Source organism: Mustelus asterias, chromosome 26, assembly GCF_964213995.1.
Source record: "Mustelus asterias chromosome 26, sMusAst1.hap1.1, whole genome shotgun sequence".
Classification (NCBI taxonomy): Eukaryota; Metazoa; Chordata; class Chondrichthyes; order Carcharhiniformes; family Triakidae; genus Mustelus; species Mustelus asterias.
In genome coordinates, this window is record NC_135826.1 from 41,102,010 (window position 1) to 41,121,727 (window position 19,718).

The following is a 19,718-nucleotide window of genomic DNA, read 5'->3' on the forward strand; positions in this document are numbered from 1 at the left end:
CGTGCATTGCAGTCCCCATCCATGCATCCCTCACTTTCAGCCCCACTACTCAGGATCCCTCCCCCCCCCCGAATCAGTTTAAACCTCCCTGCATGGCCTTAGCAAATTTACCCCCCAGGATATTGGTCCCCTTCTGATTAAGGTGTAGACCATCCTTCTCATAGAGGTCACACCTTCCCCAGTACGAGCCCCAATTGCTTAAGTACCTGAACCCCTCCCTCCTGCACCATCCCCTCAGCCATGAATTCAAACCTTCCCTCTCCCTATTCCTCTCTAAACTATCCCGTGGTACAGGCAAGAGTCCAGAGATAACCACTCTGTCAGTCTTGGCCTTTAGTTTCCACCCCAACTCCATAAATCCCTGCCTAATATCCCCTTCCCCTATCCTCCCTATGTCGTGTGTCCCCACATGTACAATAACTTGTGGTTTATCTCCCTCCCCCCTAAGAGTCCTGAATACCCTGTCAGACACATCCCGGACCCCAGCCCCTGGTAGGCAACACACCAACCCTGAGTCCCTACCTTTAGTTCCGACCCTCCTATCTGTCCCCTTAATTGTGGAGTCCCCAATCACAAGGCCCAGTCTTTTACAGCCCCTAACCACCTGAGCTTTCTCACTCGGCTCACCCACAGAGATCTGCTCTCTATGCTCAGTTGATTCCTCCTCAACTGTAGCCTCCAGCACCGAAAACCTATTATGGAGGGGAACCGCCCCAGGGGATTGTCTTCCCGATTGCTTCTTACCCCTCCTCCTGGCATTGACCCAAGCCTCATTTCTAGGAGTTACTATTTCTCTATAACTCCTATCAACTTCCACCTCCGCCTCCCGAATTATGCGGAGTTCCTCTACCTCCCCCTCCAGCTCCTTTACACGCTCCTCCAGAAGCTGCAATCTAATGCACTTCTTACAACTAAAATCTCCTGAAACACTACTGGATTTCCTCACCACATACATCCCACAGGAGATGCAGCATACTGCCTGAACTGCCATCCCTGAAGCCATTACCAGCAAGAAAAAAAGAAAACAAAAAAAAAAACTTCCCCACACTTATAATTAGGTTCGAGGAGGATGGAAGGGTGGGATCCTCTACCAGTGTAGAGGATCGGGTATCTCCTCTGCACCAATTTATAGATCATTCTACTTGGGATGTTCTATAGACCTCCGCATAGTGACAGTGAGAAAGAGATAGGGGAGAGAGAGAGAGACAGAGAGAGATAGAGGCACGAGTATGTTTTCAGTCCAGCTGGAGAGGAGGCATTGTTGGATCTAGTGCTGCGAAATCTGATGGGCCAAGTTGACCAGATGTCTGTGGGGGCACAATTTGGGCAACAGTGATCATTATATCATAAAGTTTAGATTAGTAACGGAGAATAGAAAAGAGCAATCTAAAATTTAGCATGGCCAATCAACCTAACCCTCACAAGATGGTCAGTGTAGACTCGATGGGCCAAATGGCCTTCTTCTGCACTGTAGGAATTCTATGATTCTAATATAGAATTTCTAAATTGGAAGTGTGCCCGTTTCAATGGGATGAGAAGTGACCTAGTCAAGGTGAAATAGAACCAAAGACTGACAGAAAAACTGTAATGGAGCAATGGGTGATGGTTGAGGGGGAGATGTTTCAGGCACAGTGTAGGTACCGTTCAACAAGGCTGAAAGGTAAGAGAACTGAAAACAGGGCCCCTTGGCTGGCGAGGGAGGTGGAGATGATGATGAAACAAAAAAGAGGATGTATGATACACGTCAGGTGAGTTCTTCAAGTGAGAACCAGGTCAAATGCAACAGGTCGAGAGGAGAGGTGAAGAGGGACACTAGACAGGTAGAGAGAGACATAAAAGGGAACCCTTCTCCCAGCATGTATATAGTAAAGTTGTTGGAAGAAATAGAGTGGGCCCTACTAGGGTCAAAGAAGGTGATTTATGCTGGGAGGTGGGGGGCAAGACTGGAATATTCAGTGAGTTGTTTGTTTGGTATTTATTCAGGAAGAATCTGACCAAGTACTGGTCGAAGTGGAGATAGTGGATGCAATGGAGAGTTATAAAAGGAGGAACTAGTGGGAGCATTGACAATGCTTAGGGTGGATAAGGTGCCTATTCTGGTCTATTCTATCACAGGTTGCTAAAGGAAGTGTGGGAGGAGATAGTTCAAGGGTTTGCCTGAATCATTCAAGCTTCTTTGGATAAGGGAGAGGTGCCACAGGGTTGGTGATTGGCAGAGGGGAGGCAGTGGCGCAGTAGTATTGTCAATGGATTAATAATCCAGCGACAAGGTCTGGGGACCTGAGTTCAAATCCCACTCTGGCAAATGGTAGAATTTGTGATGATAGAAATTCAATAAAAATCTGGAATTAAAAGTCTAGCAATGACCATGAAACCATTGTCAATTGCTGTAAAATCCACCTGGTTCACTAATGCCCCTTAAGTTTACTTATCAGTCACAAGTAGGCTTACATTAACACTGCAATGAAGTTACTGTGAAAATCCCCTCGTCGCTTAACTCCGGTGCCTGTACACTGAGAGAGAATTTAGCATGGCCAATGCACCTAACCTGCACGTCTTTCGGACTGTGGGAGGAAACTGGAGCACCTGGAGGAAACCCACGCAGACATGGGGAGAACGTGTAGACTCCACACATTTAGGGAAGGAAATCTGCCATCCTTACCTGGTCTGGTCTACATGTGACTCCAAACCCACAGCTATGTGGTTGGCTCTCAAATGCCCTTTGAAGTGGAGGGCAATAAATGCTGCCCCAGCCAGCGATGCTCACATCCCATAAAATGAATTTTTAAAAAGGTGACACACTTATTCAGGAGAGGATGTAGGGACAATCCTAGTAACTATAGGGCAGTTAGTTTAACATCAGCAGTGGTTAAGGTATTGAAACTTATAATCAGGGGACAAAATCAACAGGCACTTGGGCAGCAGGGATTTGTAAAATACAGGTGGTGTTTGACTAATCTAATAGAATTCTTGACAAATTAACAGGAGAAGGTTGATGAAGGGAATGCGGTGGATGTTGTCTATATGGATTTTGAAGAAGTGTTTGACAAGATACTACATAAAAGGCTGGTGAACATAATTGAAGCTTACAGAATAATCACCTGGCAGTACAGAGCTTGAGTATTGCTGCAAAAAGAAACATGCTGTTGAAGGTTTTCATCTTGTACTCAACAGGACAGACACAAGAATATCAAATTTCCAATGGTGAAACAATTCATATTGCCTGAGAAAAGGAGTGCTGATTGGCTAGCAAGCTAGCTCTGATTGGTCAAAGCAAGTAGGAGTTTTAACATCAGGTTAAAGTCCAACAGGTTTATTTGGTAGCAAATGCCATTAGCTTTTGGAGCGCTGCTCCTTCGTCAGATGGAGTGGAAATCTGCTCTCAAACAGGGCACAGAGACACAAAATCAAGTTACAGAATACTGATTAGAATGCGAATCCCTACAGCCAATGCCATGGAGCATGCACCATTGAACTATTGCCCCCTGCCCCCCACCCCACTCTTTTGTTTAATTCAAAAAATATGCAATGCCTGGACATGTTCCTTTTGCCTGCAAAGGATGAGTCCCTGAAAATTAATATATGTAATCTCCAGCAAGTATAAGTGAGCAACATTGCGAGCCCGGCTGATAATCTTAAACTGGTTGTGAGTGTCATTCTTAGCATACTCAGGATTGCACAGCAAGTGCTGTCCAATCGCAAATTCACAGCTAACGTTAGGCACTATGTTCTGAATTTTGCAAGCACCGGCTGATTGAAGTTTGGTATTCCTGTGTCTGTCCTGAAGAAGCCAAGACAAAAATCTTCAACAGTAAGTCTCTTTTACGGCAATGCTTATGGTATTGGAGGGCCAGCCTGCAATTGGATTTTTAAAAAATCTGCTCAAGGACCGGAAGTGGCTGGACATGGTAGATGGTTTTTGCACTGGAGAGTGGTAGACAGTGCTGCTCCCCAAGGGTCTGCGCTGGGATCACTGCATGCTTTGCTATATATAAATGACCTGAAATTCCAATAGCAGCCTCGTTGGGGTTGCAAAGTGTGAGGATGATGTGAATCACCTGTAACAGGATGCAGAGAGGCTAGCAGAATGGGCAGACAAGTGGCAGATGGAATTTAATACAGAGAAGTATGAGGTGATGCATTTGGGCAGAAGGGATAGGGAGAGGCAATAGAGATTTAATGGCCCAATTCTATAGAGTGTCCAGGGACAGGGTGACCCTGTGCATTGAACTTTGAATTTGGGAGACCGTACTCAGAGAGTGGTTAGCAAAATTTGTGGGATCTTAGGCTTCACAAATCAAGACACTGAGTACAACACCTTAACACCGGTGCCTCACAAGGCTGTGTTCTCAGCCCCCTACTCTACTCCTTATACACCTATGACCGTGTGGCCAAATTCCCCTCCAATTCGATTTTCAAGTTTGCTGATGGCACCACCGTAGTGGGTTGGATCTCAAACAATGACGAGCCAGAGTACAGGAATGAGATAGAGAATCTGGTGAACTGGTGCGGCAACAATAATCTCTCCCTCAATGTCAACAAAATGAAGGAGATTGTTATCGACTTCAGGAAGCGTAAAGGAGAACATGCCCCTGTCTACATCAATGGGGATGAGGTAGAAATTGTCGAGAGTTTCAAGTTTTTAGGTGTCCAGATCACCAACAACCTGTCCTGGTCCCTCCATGTCGACACTATAGTTAAGAAAACCCACCAACGCCTCTACTTTCTCAGAAGACTAAGGAAATTTGGCATGTCCGCTATGACTCTCAACAACTTCTACAGATGCACCATAGAAAGCAGTCTTTCCGGTTGTATCACAGCTTGCTATGGCTCCTGCTCTGCCCAAGATTGCAAAAAACTACAAAGCATCGTGAACGAAGCCTAGTCCATCAGTCAAAACAGCCTCCCATCCATTAACTCTGTCTACACTTCCCACTGTCTCGGAAAAGCAGCCAGCATAATCAAGGACCCCATGCACTCTGGACATTCTCTCTTCCACCTTCTTCCATCGGGAAAAAGATATAAAAGTCTGAGGTCACGTACCAACCGACTCAAGAACAGCTTCTTCCCTGCTTTTGAATGGACCTACCTCACACTAAGTTGATCTTTCTCTACACCCAACCAAGACTGAAACACTACATTCTGCACTCTCTCCTTTCCTTCTCTGTGAACGGTATGCTTTGTCTCTATAGCACGCAAGAAACAATACTTTTCACTGTATACTAATACTTGTGACAATAATAAATCAAATCAAATCAAATCAAAACAAGCTGAAACTTTATCCAGTTCTGGTTAGACCCCAACTGGAGTATTGTGTCCAGTCCTGATCAGCAGACTTTAGCACAGTTGTTAAGGTCCTTGAGAGGGAGCAGAGGAGATTTACCAGAATTGTTCCAGGGATGGGGGCATTTTAGTTAGAAGGTTAAATTGGAAAGGTTGTGGGAGTTCTTGGAGTGAAGGTGATTGAGGGGAAATTTGGAAAAGGCGTACCAGCTTATGACAGGCTTAGGTAGGGCAGGAAAAGAAAGATTCTTCCATTGAGCTGATTGTACACGGACAAAGAGAGAGAGATTTATAATTTTGGGTCAGAGATACTGGGGGCTAGTGGGTGAGGAAGACATTTATTCTGCAGCGAACGGTAATGAGCTGGGACTCACTGCCCAGGATGATGGAAATGGGGACAATCAATGATTTCAAAAGGAAATTGGATGGGTATTTGAAGGAAATGAACTTGAGGGGTATTGGGATCAAAGGCCGGGGGGGGGGGGGGGGGGGGGGGAGGATGGGACTGACTGGATTGTTCCCTAGGGTGTTGGCACGCAGTTAATGGGCTGAAAAGCCTCATTTTGTGCTGTAAATGACGCTCTGTGCAGCGACTCTCTGACAGATAGAAATTCCATTTAACGTCTCATCCAAAAGACAACACTTACCAAAACTATTTTAATGATGAGGTGTTTCTCATAGGCACTCTGCAAGCGGTAGTTTTCTGTGAGAAAGAAATACAGAGAAAGGTGACTCAGACACACCGTTAGACACTGAACCCTCCCATAACAGTTAGAAACCAATCAGCAGAGAAGCTGATAGGAATTAAGGTGCAGCTTGAACCCAGATATTTCCGACACACTCACTGCTGACCCTGTGCTGATTGGCTATATTCCAATTCCAGGGTTTGGGCAACGAAAAAACCCTTTAATTATTGAGCTTTTACCAGCTGCTGGAGCAGTGATGTAACAAGCGCAGCTTCAAGGGCTGCAGAACATCAGGAACATCCTTCAAGCTCACCAAAACTCTTCCGAACCATTCAAGGTTATTACTCCAAAGAGCCTATTTGGGTACAGCCTGGATTATGTTCTCAGGTCTCTTACTCCTGCAAAATATACCGATTAGGAGCGGCACGGTGGCACAGTGATTAGCATTATGCCTCACAGCACCAGCGACCCGGGTTCGATTCCCGGCTTAGGTCACTATCTGTGTGTAGTTTGCACGTTCTCCCCGTGTCTGCGTGGGTTTTCTCCGGGTGCTCCGGTTTCCTCCCACAGTCCAAAGATGTGCGGGTTAGGTGGATTGGCCATGCTAAATTGATCCTGGGTGGGATTATGGTCCATGCAGACTTGATGGGCTGAATGGCCTTCTTCTGCACTGTAGGGATTCTATGAAGGAGAAGACCATTCAGCCCCTCCAGTTTGCTGCACTATCCACATGGTTAATGTGCACCTCAACTCCACTTCCCCACCTTGGCTCCAACAAATATCCGTCAAACTCAGGCAGGACAGATCCCACGCCCCACCCCCCAACCTCTCTGTGAAGAGTCGCTTCCTGACATCACCCCTGGACAGCCTTGTGTTGGCTCGATGACGGAGCGTCCACAACTCTCTGTGGCAGAGAATTCCAAAGATACTGAATTAGTCCAAACCTCTGAATGAATGAGTCCAATAGCTCCCCCTCCCCCCGCTCTTCTCCCACTGCCTGTACACTCTTCCTTTGCACAGATATTTCCAATTAAGATTCGCTGAGTAGAACATATTTTTCGCATTCAGGGTTTTTTTTTGGCCAATCACCATCAATCTCTGCCCTCTGGTTACCGATCCCCCCGGGCACTGGAAACAGATTCTCCTTATTTATTCCATCGAATCTCCTCCTGATTTTGAACGCCTCGATTAAATCTTCCCTTTAACCTTCTGTGCTCTGGGGAAAATAATCCCAACTTTTGCAGTCTCACCACGTAACTGAAGTCCTTCGGATCCTGAAGAAATGAAGTTGTTTGAGATCCAACACCACCGTAGTGGGTCGGATCTCAAACAATGACGAGACAGAGTACAGGAATGAGATAGAGAATCTGGTGAACTGGTGCGGCAACAATAATCTCTCCCTCAAAGTCAACAAAACGAAGGAGACTGTCATCGACTTAGAACATAGAACAGTAACAGCACAGAACAGGCCCTTCGGCCCACGATGTTGTGCCGAGCTTTATCTGAAACCAAGATCAAGCTATCCCACTCCCTATCATCCTGGTGTGCTCCATGTGCCTATCCAATAACCGCTTAAATGTTCCTAAAGTGTCTGACTCCACTATCACTGCAGGCAGTCCATTCCACACCCCAACCACTCTCTGCGTAAAGAACCTACCTCTGATATCCTTCCTATATCTCCCACCACGAACCCTATAGTTATGCCCCCTTGTAATAGCTCCATCCACCCGAGGAAATAGTCTTTGAACGTTCACTCTATCTATCCCCTTCATCATTTTATAAACCTCTATTAAGTCTCCCCTCAGCCTCCTCCGCTCCAGAGAGAACAGCCCGAGCTCCCTCAACCTTTCCTCATAAGACCTACCCTCCAAACCAGGCAGCATCCTGGTAAATCTCCTCTGCACTCTTTCCAGCGCTTCCACATCCTTCTTATAGTGAGGTGACCAGAACTGCACACAATATTCCAAATGTGGTTTCACCAAGGTCCTGTACAGTTGCAGCATAACCCCACAGCTCTTAAACTCCAACCCCCTGTTAATAAAAGCTTCAGGAAGCATAAAGGAGAACAAGGTCCTGTCTACATCAACAGGGACCAAGTAGAAAGGGTCGAGAGCTTCACGTTTTTAGGTGTCCAGATCACCAACAACCTGTCCTGGTCCCCCCATGTCGACACTATAGTTAAGAAAGCTCACCAAGCCTCTTCTTTCTCAGAAGACTAAGGAAATTTGGCATGTCAGCTACGACTCTCACCAACTTTTACAGATGCACCATAGAAAGCATTCTTTCTGGTTGTATCACAGCTTGGTCTGGGCTCCTGCTCTGCCCAAGGCCGCAAGGAACTACAAAAGGTTGTGAATGTAGCCCAATCCATCACGCAAACCAGCCTCCCATCCCATTGACTCTGTCTACACTTCCCGCTGCCTCGGCAAAGCAGCCAGCATAATTAAGGACCCCACGCACCCCGGACATTCTCTCTTCCACCTTCTTCCGTCGGGAAAAAGATACAACAGTCTAAGTCACGTACCAACTGACTCAAGAACAGCTTCTTCTCTGCTGCTGTCAGACTTTTGAATGGACTTACCTTGCATTAAGTTGATCTTTCTCTACACCCAACCAAGACTGAAACACTACATTCTGCACTCTCTTGTTTCCTTCTCTATGAACGGTATGCTTTGTCTGTATAGCGCACAAGAAACAATGCTTTTCACTGTATACTAATACATGTGACAATAATAGATCAAATCAAATCAAATCAAATTGTAAAATGTAAACCCTAGGGAGGGTGTGATTGGCCCATTTACCCCATCACAGGGATTCTCCCCCCGCCCACTCACCCCCTCCCCCCCACCCACCCCCCACCCCCCAACGTGAAGGGGAAAGTGTTTTTGGTTCTTACCCATATCATTTAACCAGTAAGCGATCTTCTTGTAAACATCGTCTAGAATTGTAACCACAACAGCCAAAAGGACTTTAGGAAAATACGCGACTATCCGTGGCAATTCTTTAATACTTGACACAAATTCCTAGGAAAATGAAGCAGAAGGAAATTGATGAACAAGAGAGCGACGTGTGTCGGAGCTGAGTAAAAACTCCCCTTTGTGTTGGTGCTCCTCACCCTGGATCATTACTGGGGTCTTGTGACTGCTGGTATGTCTGACAGCAACTCTGCAATGCTAATGTCCTTATATAACGTGTTAATTGGAGTTAGGTGGTGGTGGTCGAGGGATTTAAATTAGCCAAGAGACTGAGGAGAACTCCCCAGTTTCTTCCTTGAATAACACCGTGGGTTCGGAACAGCGTGGAAACGGCAGCTCAGCACCTGAATGCAACCTGTCACCGAGTGTGAACCTGGGAATTTGGTGAGTGAGGGTATTTGGTGCATCGAGGGAGCAAGGAGCAGGTAAGTAATTGTTTGCTCATTAATCTTTCAAAATTTGGTAATTTAATACCAATTGTAAGGTTTTATTAATATTAGCAAGGTTCACTTGCAATAGCAGAGCCTCACAGCTCTGGCTCCTTCTCTGCCCAAGACCGCAAGGAACTACAAAAGATTGTGAATGTAGCCCAATCCATCATGCAAACCAGCCTCCCATCCATTGATTCTGTCTACACTTCCCGCTGCCTCGGCAAAGCAGCCAGCATAATTAAGGATCCCACGCACCCCGAACATTCTCTCTTCCACCTTCTTCCTTTGGGAAAAAGAAACAGAAGTCTGAGGGCACGTACCAACCGACTCAAAAACAGCTTCTTCCCTGCTGCTGTCAGACTTTTGAATGGACGTACTTTGCATTAAGTTGATCTTTCTCTACACCCTAGCTATGACTGTAACACTACATTCTGCACTCTCTCCTTTCCTTCTCTATGAACGGTATTCTTTTGTGTGTCTAACGCGCAAGAAACAATACTTTTCACTGTATGTTAATATATGTGACAATAATAAATCAAATTAAAGGAAGTAGTCGGACTTATTAATTACAAGTAATTAATAATGAAGTAAAAATAATTAATTAATTAAAAAATAAAGTTAAAGTTTATTTATTAGTCACAAGCAAGGCTCACATTAACACTGCAATGAAGTTACTGTGAAATTCCCCTAGTCGCCACACTCTGGTGCCTGTTCGGGTCAATGCACCTAAACCAGCGCGTCTTTCAGAATGTAGGAGGAAACCGGCGCACCCGGAGGAAACCCACGCAGACACGGGGAGAACATGCAGACTCTGCACAGACAGTCATCCAAGTTGGGAATTGAACCCGGGTCCCTGGTGCTGTGAGGCAGCAGTGCTAACCACTGTGCCACCGTGCCGCCCAGGTAATAAAGATAATGAATATGGCATGGCAGGTGAGGTATTGCAACTGGAGAATGTGGGCATTCCTAAACACCAGTGTGATCCAGGGCAAACACACCTGCAGTGAGTGCCAGTGGCTCGAGGAGCATCACCTTGCAGTCACTGGGCTGGAGGCCGAGCTGCAGACAGTGCGAGGCACCAGTTGGGGGAAAGTGACCTGAACACTTTGTTCCAGGAGGAGATCACACTCCTTGGGTTCGCACCTTCTGGTCTGGTCACTGGTCAGGGACAGGAGGCTGTGACTGCCAGTGAGGCAGGTAGGGGGATTGAGGGGGAACCTTACAATTGTCCAATCGGTTTGAGATTATCGCAGCTTGTGGGTGAACTGGCCCTGATACCATGGCACAGGAAGCCATTCAAGTGGGGGGAAGTTCAGTTCATAGGAATGTCGTGTACTATAATCCTCTAAAGCTACTGTGGAAATAAAGCTTGGTTGAACATCGCTCCGTGTTAAATTGCAGAATGTCCTTTGGAATGTAGAGCCAGTGGCCGGACCTTTACCGCCTCTCCTGTCCTGGAATCAAGGCAGGCGAGGTTCGAAGGACAGAATTCTCCGCTGGCCTCGGGCAGGATTTTGCCAGCCTCACCCGCACGGTATCTTGCTGCTGAGATTTGCCATTAACATTTAGAAAGCAGTTGCTTAAGCAGCAGCACAATTCGAATTATCCTGTGCCTACGTTGTACACAAATGGTTAATCGCAATGTTTCGACAGCTGCCCGGTACTGACCTGCAGTTCAAAGCAGATTAACATGATCAGAAAGACCACGCAGAGACAGAAGAGACACACAGGAAGACTGACAAAATATTGGAACAACCTCCGTTTCCAAGGCGGGTAATAGAAGTCCTCGCAACCTGTAACTGGGCTAACTCGCTTAACACCCTGCCAGGAGAGAGAGATGAGAAGTATTAAAAATACCGTGCAGCAAACGGTGCGATAACCCCGTGTCCTTATCAAGCTGAGAGACATTACTTGGGGAGTAGAACATTTTCCAATTCAGGCTCCACTTGTCAATGTAAGAAGAATTCCATTTCTATATCTTTCACCACCTCGGGACAGCCCAAAGCACCTTACGGGCATCAGCATAATTTGAGGTGTAATCCTTGTCGTAACACAGGAACCACAACAGCCAATTTACACACAGGAAACTCTCACAAACAGCAACAAAATAGTGGTGAGATAATCCGACTTGCACTAATGTTGTTTGGGACATTTTGGACAGGACACCGGGGAGAACTCGCCTGCTCTTTGTCAGAATAATGGTCTGGGCCACATATTGATTACTACCCGTGCTAAGGAGTTGGTTCCTGGGGTAGAATTTTACAGACACAGGCCACACGCCCCGTCTGATCAGTGCCAGGGTTTATGCTCAATGTGAACCTCCTTCCGCCTCAGCGTGTCCACTGGCCCAATGGGAGGGAGTATCATCACCTCTCCAATTACTTTATCATAGAATCCCTACAGTACGGAAGGAGGCCATTCGGCCCATCGAGTCTGCACCGACCACAATCCCACGCAGGCCCTATCCCCGTAACCCCATGTATTTACCCTTGCTAATCCCCCTAATACTCAGGGCTAATTTAGCATGGCCAATCCATTAACCTGCACATCTTTGGACTGTAATAAGGAATCCATAAGAAACTTATTTACCCTGAGTGTGGGGAGGATGTGGAATTTGCTACCGCAGGGAGCAGTTGATGCGAATGGCAGAGATACGTTCCAAGGGAAGCTGAATAAACATCTGAGCGAGAAAGGAATAGAAAATGTGTTGATAGCATGGAATGATGAGGGAGGCTTGTGTGGAGCATAAACACCAGCATAGACCAGTCGGGCCGAATGGCCTGTTCCTGTGCTGTAAATTCTCTGTAGTTAACAAAAAGGTATTTCGTTGCCAGTTTATATGTTGGATTCTACAGTGTCGCACTTTATACCATGTGTGTAAACGTAGTCCAGATATTTGAGTCACGCTCACCCTGAACTGGGTCCTGGGCTCCTCGATAAGCTCTGGTGGTCGGTCTAACGTTCCCCATCTGTAAGCGAGTTCCGCACTCTGACGCTTCCAACCTTCCAGAAACAAGGTGGTCCACACAACATTAAACAGGGCAAAAGCCACACAGATCACATCACGGCTGGTCTGTTAAAGAAAGAAAACTTGCATTTATACAGCACCTCTCACCACCTCAGGATCTCCCAAAGTGCTTCCTAGCCAATGACATACCCTTGGAGTGTAGAGTAGTCACTGTTGTAATGTAGGAAACACAGTAGCCCATTTGTGCACAGCAACATCCCATAAAAAGCAACCTGATAAATGACTTGGTTTTTTTGTGACATAGGTTGAAGGATAAACATTGGCCAGTACATCCTTACTCCTCTTTGGAATATGGGGAGGCGATGGCCTAGTGGTATTATCACTAGACTATTAATCCAGAAACTCAGCTAATGTTCTGGGGACCCAGGTTCGAATCCCCGCCACGGCAGATAGTGGAATTTGAATTTAATAAAAACTATCTGGAATTAAAATCTATTGATGACCATTAGCGATTATTGGAAAACCCCATCTGGTTCACTAATGTCCTTTAGGGAAGGAAATCTGCCATCCTTACCTGGTCTGGCCTACATGTGATTCCAGAGCCACAGCAATGTCGCTGACTCTCAACTGCTGATGGGCAATAAATGCTGGCCAGTCAGTGATGCCCATGTCCCACCAATGAATAAAATAAGAAGGCTGTGGGATCTTTAGTATCTATCGTAGAGCACGGGCGGGGTTTCGGCTAAACGTCTCTTCCAAACGACAAGATTACGTCAGGTTTCGATAAGGTCAATGAAGACAAACTCTTCTCATTAACAAACGGTACGTGGACTCTGGGGGACAGGGATTTAAGGTTTTGCGCAAGAGGTGCAGGGGGTTGTGAAAAAGAACATTTTTACACAGCAAGTGTTAACGGCCTGGAAATTGTTGCCATGCGGGTGGTGGAAGTGAAAACATTCAATGAGTTCAAATGGAAATATTAGATGGCCAGTTAAACTCACAGGGTTACAGTAGGGAGCTGGCATGGCCTCCTTCTGTGTCAGAATTGGATCTTTGAGAGTGTAACTCTCAGTATGAGGGTCTGATGGAGTTTGCGCCCAAATCTCTGGAGTGGGATGTGAACCCATAACTTTCAGGATCAGACAATAGACAGCTATCCACGGAGCCAGGGTGGATCCGTAAGGTGCCAAATAAGAATGATTGATGGATAAAAATAAAGGGTGGCACGGTGGCACAGTGGTTAGCACTGCTGCCTCACAGCACCAGGGACCTGGGTTCAATTCCCGGCTTGGGTCACTGTCCGTGCGGAGTCTGCACGTTCTCCCCATGTCTGCGTGGGTTTCCTCCGGGTGCTCCGGTTTCCTCCCACACTCCAAAGACGTGCTGGTTAGGTGCATTGGCCATGCTAAATTCTCCCTCAGTGTACCCAAACAGGCGTCGGGGTGTGGCGACTAGGGGATTTTCACAGTAACTTCATTGCAGTGTTAATGTAAGCCTACTTGTGACACTAATAAATGAATAAATCTGTAAAGCTTTATTGCAAATCCTTCACTGAGAATACAGCAGTTTGACTTGAGCTTCTCTCATTAATCTGTAAAGCTCGGTGTGGAAGGGGTAATATTCTGTCATCATGTACTTGCTTCAATGGAAATTCAGGAGTGACTTCTGCTCTTGATAGCGGAGATAAATCATTCATTGCAAGCTCTACCTGGTCAGACTCTGTAAATGTCCAGAGTCCGAAGCCGATCACAGCTGGGTAAATCATGCACCACGTGTAGTATCCGAGCCAGGAGAAATACATCGCGATTTTAACCCCAAAGTATTCACAGATCTCGTCTGCAACAGAAGAGAAGAGGAGTTAGATTCATCAGCTGAGAACACACAGAAAATGGTAAACACAACAAGGATTTTAACAAAGGCCTGGTCTCCTGGTGCAGGAGGCCCCACGATGCAGCACAGCAGGAGGGCCCCATGGTACAGGACCCCAGGAAGGCCACACGGTGCAGGACACTAGGGAGGACGCACGGTGCAGCACAGCAGGAGGTCCCAAGGTGCAGGACAGCAGGGAGGCCCCACGGTGCAGCACAGCAGGAGGCCCATGGTGCAGGACAGCAGGAGGGCTCCATGGTGCAGGACAGCAGGAGGCCCCATGGTGCAGGACAGCAGGAGGGCTCCATGGTGCAGGACAGCAGGAGGCTCCACAGTGCAGGACAGCAGGAGGCTCCACAGTGCAGGACAGCAGGAGGCTCCACAGTGCAGGACAGCAGGAGGTCCCAAGGTGCAGGACAGCAGGAGGCTCCACGATACAGGACAGCAGAAGGCCCCATGGTGCAGGAGAGCAGGAGGGCCCCACGGTGCAGGACAGCAGGAGGGCTCCACGGTGCAGGACAGCAGGAGGCCCCACAGTGCAGGACAGCAGGAGGCTCCACAGTGCAGGACAGCAGGAGGTCCCACGGTGCAGGACAGCAGAAGGCCCCACGGTGCAGGACAGCAGGAGGCTCCATGATGCAGGACAGCAGAAGGCCCCACGGTGCAGGACAACAGGAGGCTCCACGGTGCAGGACAACAGGAGGCTCCACGGTGCAGGACAGCAGGAGGCTCCACAGTGCAGGACAGCAGAAGGCCCCATGGTGCAGGACAGCAGAAGGCCCCACGGTGCAGGACAGCAGAAGGCCCCACGGTGCAGGACAGCAGAAGGCCCCACGGTGCAGGACAGCAGGAGGCTCCACAGTGCAGGACAGCAGAAGGCCCCACGGTGCAGGACAGCAGAAGGCCCCACGGTGCAGGACAACAGGAGGCTCCACGGTGCAGGACAGCAGGAGGCTCCACGGTGCAGGACAGCAGGAGGCTCCACGGTGCAGGGCAGCAGGAGGGCCCCACGGTGCAGGACAGCAGGAGGGCCCCACGTGCAGGACAGCAGGAGGGTCCCATGGTGCAGGACAGCAGGAGGGCCCCACGTGCAGGACAACAGGAGGTCCCACAGTGCAGGACAGCAGGAGGGCCCACAGTGCAGGTCAGCAGGAGGCCCCACGGTGCAGGTCAGCAGGAGGCCCCACGGTGCAGGACAGCAGGAGGCTCCACAGTGCAGAACAGCAGGAGGGCCCCACGGTGCAGGATAGCAGGAGGCCCCACAGTGCAGGACAGCAGGAGGCTCCACAGTGCAGGACAGCAGGAGGTCCCACGGTGCAGGACAGCAGGAGGGCCCCACGGTGCAGGACAGCAGGAGGCTCCACAGTGCAGGACAGCAGGAGGGCCCCACAGTGCAGGACAGCAGGAGGCCCCACAGTGCAGGACAGCAGGAGGCTCCACAGTGCAGGACAGCAGGAGGTCCCACAGTGCAGGACAGCAGGAGGCTCCACAGTGCAGGACAGCAGGAGGGCCCCACAGTGCAGGACAGCAGGAGGTCCCACAGTGCAGGACAGCAGGAGGGCCCCACAGTGCAGGACAGCAGGAGGTCCCACAGTGCAGGACAGCAGGAGGCTCCACAGTGCAGGACAGCAGGAGGGCCCCACAGTGCAGGACAGCAGGAGGCCCCACAGTGCAGGACAGCAGGAGGCTCCACAGTGCAGGACAGCAGGAGGCTCCACAGTGCAGGACAGCAGGAGGTCCCACGGTGCAGGACAGCAGGAGGCTCCACAGTGCAGGACAGCAGGAGGCTCCACAGTGCAGGACAGCAGGAGGTCCCACGGTGCAGGACAGCAGGAGGCTCCACAGTGCAGGACAGCAGGAGGCTCCACAGTGCAGGACAGCAGGAGGCTCCACGATGCAGGACAGCAGGAGGGCCCCACAGTGCAGGACAGCAGGAGGCTCCACGGTGCAGGACAGCAGGAGGCTCCACAGTGCAGGACAGCAGGAGGGCCCCACAGTGCAGGACGCAGCAAGTTTGAACAGATAGGAAGGCGACATTATATAAATCAGCATTTAGTGATCAGTCTGAGGACTGTGGGCCCTAACAGGGCTTTCTGAATCTCCCGTACGTACCTATTGGCTGTGACTCACAGACAGCCTGAACCCAGGATTTCACCAGTCGATTAAGGATCCGCTGCTCATGGATGGGAAGCACTTGCTGAATTATCCCTCGGGTCAGGAGCTCTGCAACTGGACACAACACACACTGGTCAGTATTCCCAAAACTCAACACAGAGATTCACCTCCTCCCACTGCCCTTTCCCGGATCCACATTCACCCCACCCCCAACACCCCCACCCCCAACACCCCCACCCGCAACATCCTCACCCCCAACACCCCCACCCCCAACATCCTCACCCCCAACATCCTCACCCCCAACACCCCCACCAACATCCTCACCCCCAACATCCTCACCCCCAACATTCTCACCCCCAACATCCTCACCCCCAACATCCTCGCTCCTAACACCCCCGCCCCCAACATCCTCACCCCCAACATCCTCACCCCCAACATCCTCACCCCCAACATCCTCACCCCCAACATTCTCACCCCCAACATCCTCACCCCCCACATCCTCGCTCCTAACACCCCCGCCCCATCATCCTCACCCCCAACACCCCCGCCCCCAACATCCTCACCCCCAACATCCTCACCCCCAACGTCCTCACCCCCAACATCCTAACCCCCAACATCCTCACCCCCACATCCTCACCCCCAACATCCCCACCCCCAACACCCCCGCCCCCAACATCCTCACCCCCAACATCCTCACCCCCCACATCCTCACCCCCAACATCCCCACCCCCAACATCCCCACCTCCAACATCCTCACCCCCCAACATCCTCACCCCCAACATCCTCACCCCAACATCCTCGCTCCCAACACCCCCGCCCCCAACATCCCCACCCCCAACATCCCCACCTCCAACATCCTCACCCCCAACATCCTCACCCCAACATCCTCACCCCCAACATCCTCACCCCCAACATCCTCGCTCCCAACACCCTCGCCCCCAACACCCCCACCCCCAACACCCCCACCCCCAACACCCCCACCCCCAACACCCCCACCCCCAACACCCCCATCCCCAACATCCTCACCCCCAACATCCTCACCCCCCACATCCTCACCCCCCAACATCCTCACCCCCAACACCCCCACCCCCAACATCCTCACCCCCAATATCCTCACCCCCAACATCATCACCCCCCAATATCCTCACCCCCAACATCCCCACCCCCAACATCCTCGCTCCCAACACCCCCGCCCCCAACATCCTCACCCCCCAATATCCTCATCCCCAACATCCTCACCCCCAACACCCCTGCCCCCAACATCCTCACCCCCCAACATCCTCACCCCCCACCATCCTCACCCCCCACCATCCTCACCCCCAACATCCTCATCCCCCAACATTCTCACCCAACCCCCAAGAAAGAGCGATTGGACAAAGTGGGCCTGTATTCTCTGTCGAGTTTTGAAGAATGAGAGGTGATCTCATTGAAACTCACAAAATCGGGTGAATGTGGGTAAAATGTTTACCTTGGTTGAGTCTAGAACCAAGGGACACAATTTTAACATAAGGGGGAAGTCACTTGGGACCGAGATGTGGAGAAATTATTTTATGTAGAGGGCTGTGAATCTTGGGAATTCTCTATCCCAGAGGGAGTGGAAGCTCAGTCATTGAGGGTGTTTAAAGCAGAGATCAATAGATTTTGGATTAATAATAACGTAAAGGATTATGGGATAGTGGGTGCAAAGGGCATTTACCAGTCATGATGGTATGGAACGGGGGAGCAGGCTCGGTGGGCTGAATGGCCTCCTCCTGCTCCTATGTTCCTTATCATCTTACATTGAGAGAGCTACCAATGAAGGCTCAGCCGATACCACGTTTATAGGTGACAGAGTCATAGAATCCCTACAGTGGAGGAGGCCATTCAGCCCATCGAGTCTGCCCCAACCACAATTCCACCCAGACCCTATCCCCATAATCCCATGTATTTACCCGAGCTAGTCCGCCTGACACTAAGGGGCAATTTAGCACGGCCAATCCACCTCACCCGCACATCTTTGGACTTTGGGAGGAAACCGGAGCACCCGGAGGAAACCCACGCAGACGCGGGGGAGAACGTGCAGACTCCACACAGACAGTGACCCAAGCAGGGAATCGAACCCAGGTCCCTGGCGCTGTGAGGCAGCAGCGCTAACCCACTGTGCTACCGTGCCACCCATGATGTGTCAGCAAGGCTATGACAGGTAAAGAGGTGGCCAGACGCCTGTGGGGGGAAATGAAGCCAAGTTCAAACTGGGAGAGGATGTAACGGCTTTGAGCTCAGATGTGGACCCAGACACCTGGAGGAAGCAGTCAAAAGGCTGCTGTTGTACTGAATAACTGAAAACTCACTGTCGTGTGCCGGGGGGGGTTGTCTGTCGTGTGCGGGGGGGGCAGGGGGGGGTGGCGGGGGGCGGGGGGGTCTGTCGTGTGCGGGGGGGCAGGGGGGGGGTGGCGGGGGGCGGGGGGGGTCTGTCGTGTGCGGGGGGGGGGGGCAGGGGGGGGCGGCGGGGGGCGGGGGGGGTCTGTCGTGTGCGGGGGGGGGGGGCAGGGGGGGGTGGCGGGGGGCGGGGGGGTCTGTCGTGTGTGGGGGGGGGGGGGGTGTCTGTCGTGTGCGGGGGGGGGGGGCAGGGGGGGGTGGCGGGGGGCGGGGGGGGTCTGTCGTGTGCGGGGGGGGGGGGGGGGGCAGGGGGGGGTGGCGGGGGGCGGGGGTGTCTGTCGTGTGCGGGGCTGTAACCCCACTCACAAATGGAATCTCCACAGAGCCCTGTGTGCTGATTAGATGCTACTTACTGATTGGCTGCCCCTCCAGGAAGTGGATGTTATGTAGACTTTCTCCTTGTTTTGCCCTCAGGTTCTGGAGCCAGTGTCGGATAATGCTCTGTCTCTCCTGTGAGGACACAAGACCCTTTCACTCCAGTTCGTTTCAAAAACAAACCCTCAATTCTGCAGAGTCACATCCAGTTACAGTGGGTTTTACCGCGCTGGAACTGGCCATTCGGCCCGACTGCTCTGTGCTGGTGTTTATGCTGCACATGAACCTCTTCCCACCCCTTTTCACCTCACTCTGTCAGCCTATCCCTCGAATTCCTTCTCCCTCAGGTACTCATCCAGCTTCCCTTTGCTGTGTGACCCCCGCCCCCGCACCCCCTTCCCCCAAATTTCTGAATTTGTTGCACACACCTCTCTCTCCCTCTCTCTTTCTCTCTCTCGCTCTCTCTCTTCGCATGTTCTCTCTCTTGCTTGCGCTCTCTTGCTCTCTCTCGCTTCCTCTCTCTTGCTCACTCTCTCTGTCTCTCACTTGTTCTCTCTCGCTCTCTCTCTTATCACGCTCCTCTCTCTCTCTCTCGCTTGCTCTCTCTCTTAGCTCATTCTCTCTTTCTCTCTCTTGCTCACTCTGTCTCTCTTGCTCT

The 19,718-nt window shown here is 50.4% G+C and overlaps 1 protein-coding gene across 1 annotated transcript in view; it reads right to left on the reverse strand.

Annotated features, from left to right (window-relative positions):
• ano8b (anoctamin 8b) overlaps positions 1-19,718 on the reverse strand; it is an 89,813-nt gene that overhangs the window by 39,409 nt on the left and 30,686 nt on the right. The window contains exons 5-11 of the mRNA XM_078198554.1: positions 19,099-19,195; positions 16,325-16,441; positions 14,052-14,179; positions 12,287-12,448; positions 11,044-11,196; positions 8,866-8,992; positions 5,931-5,986 (exon numbers count right to left, since the gene is read on the reverse strand). Of these exons, the coding sequence (XP_078054680.1) occupies positions 5,931-5,986; positions 8,866-8,992; positions 11,044-11,196; positions 12,287-12,448; positions 14,052-14,179; positions 16,325-16,441; positions 19,099-19,195 (840 nt within the window). The remainder of the gene's footprint in view (positions 1-5,930; positions 5,987-8,865; positions 8,993-11,043; positions 11,197-12,286; positions 12,449-14,051; positions 14,180-16,324; positions 16,442-19,098; positions 19,196-19,718) is intronic.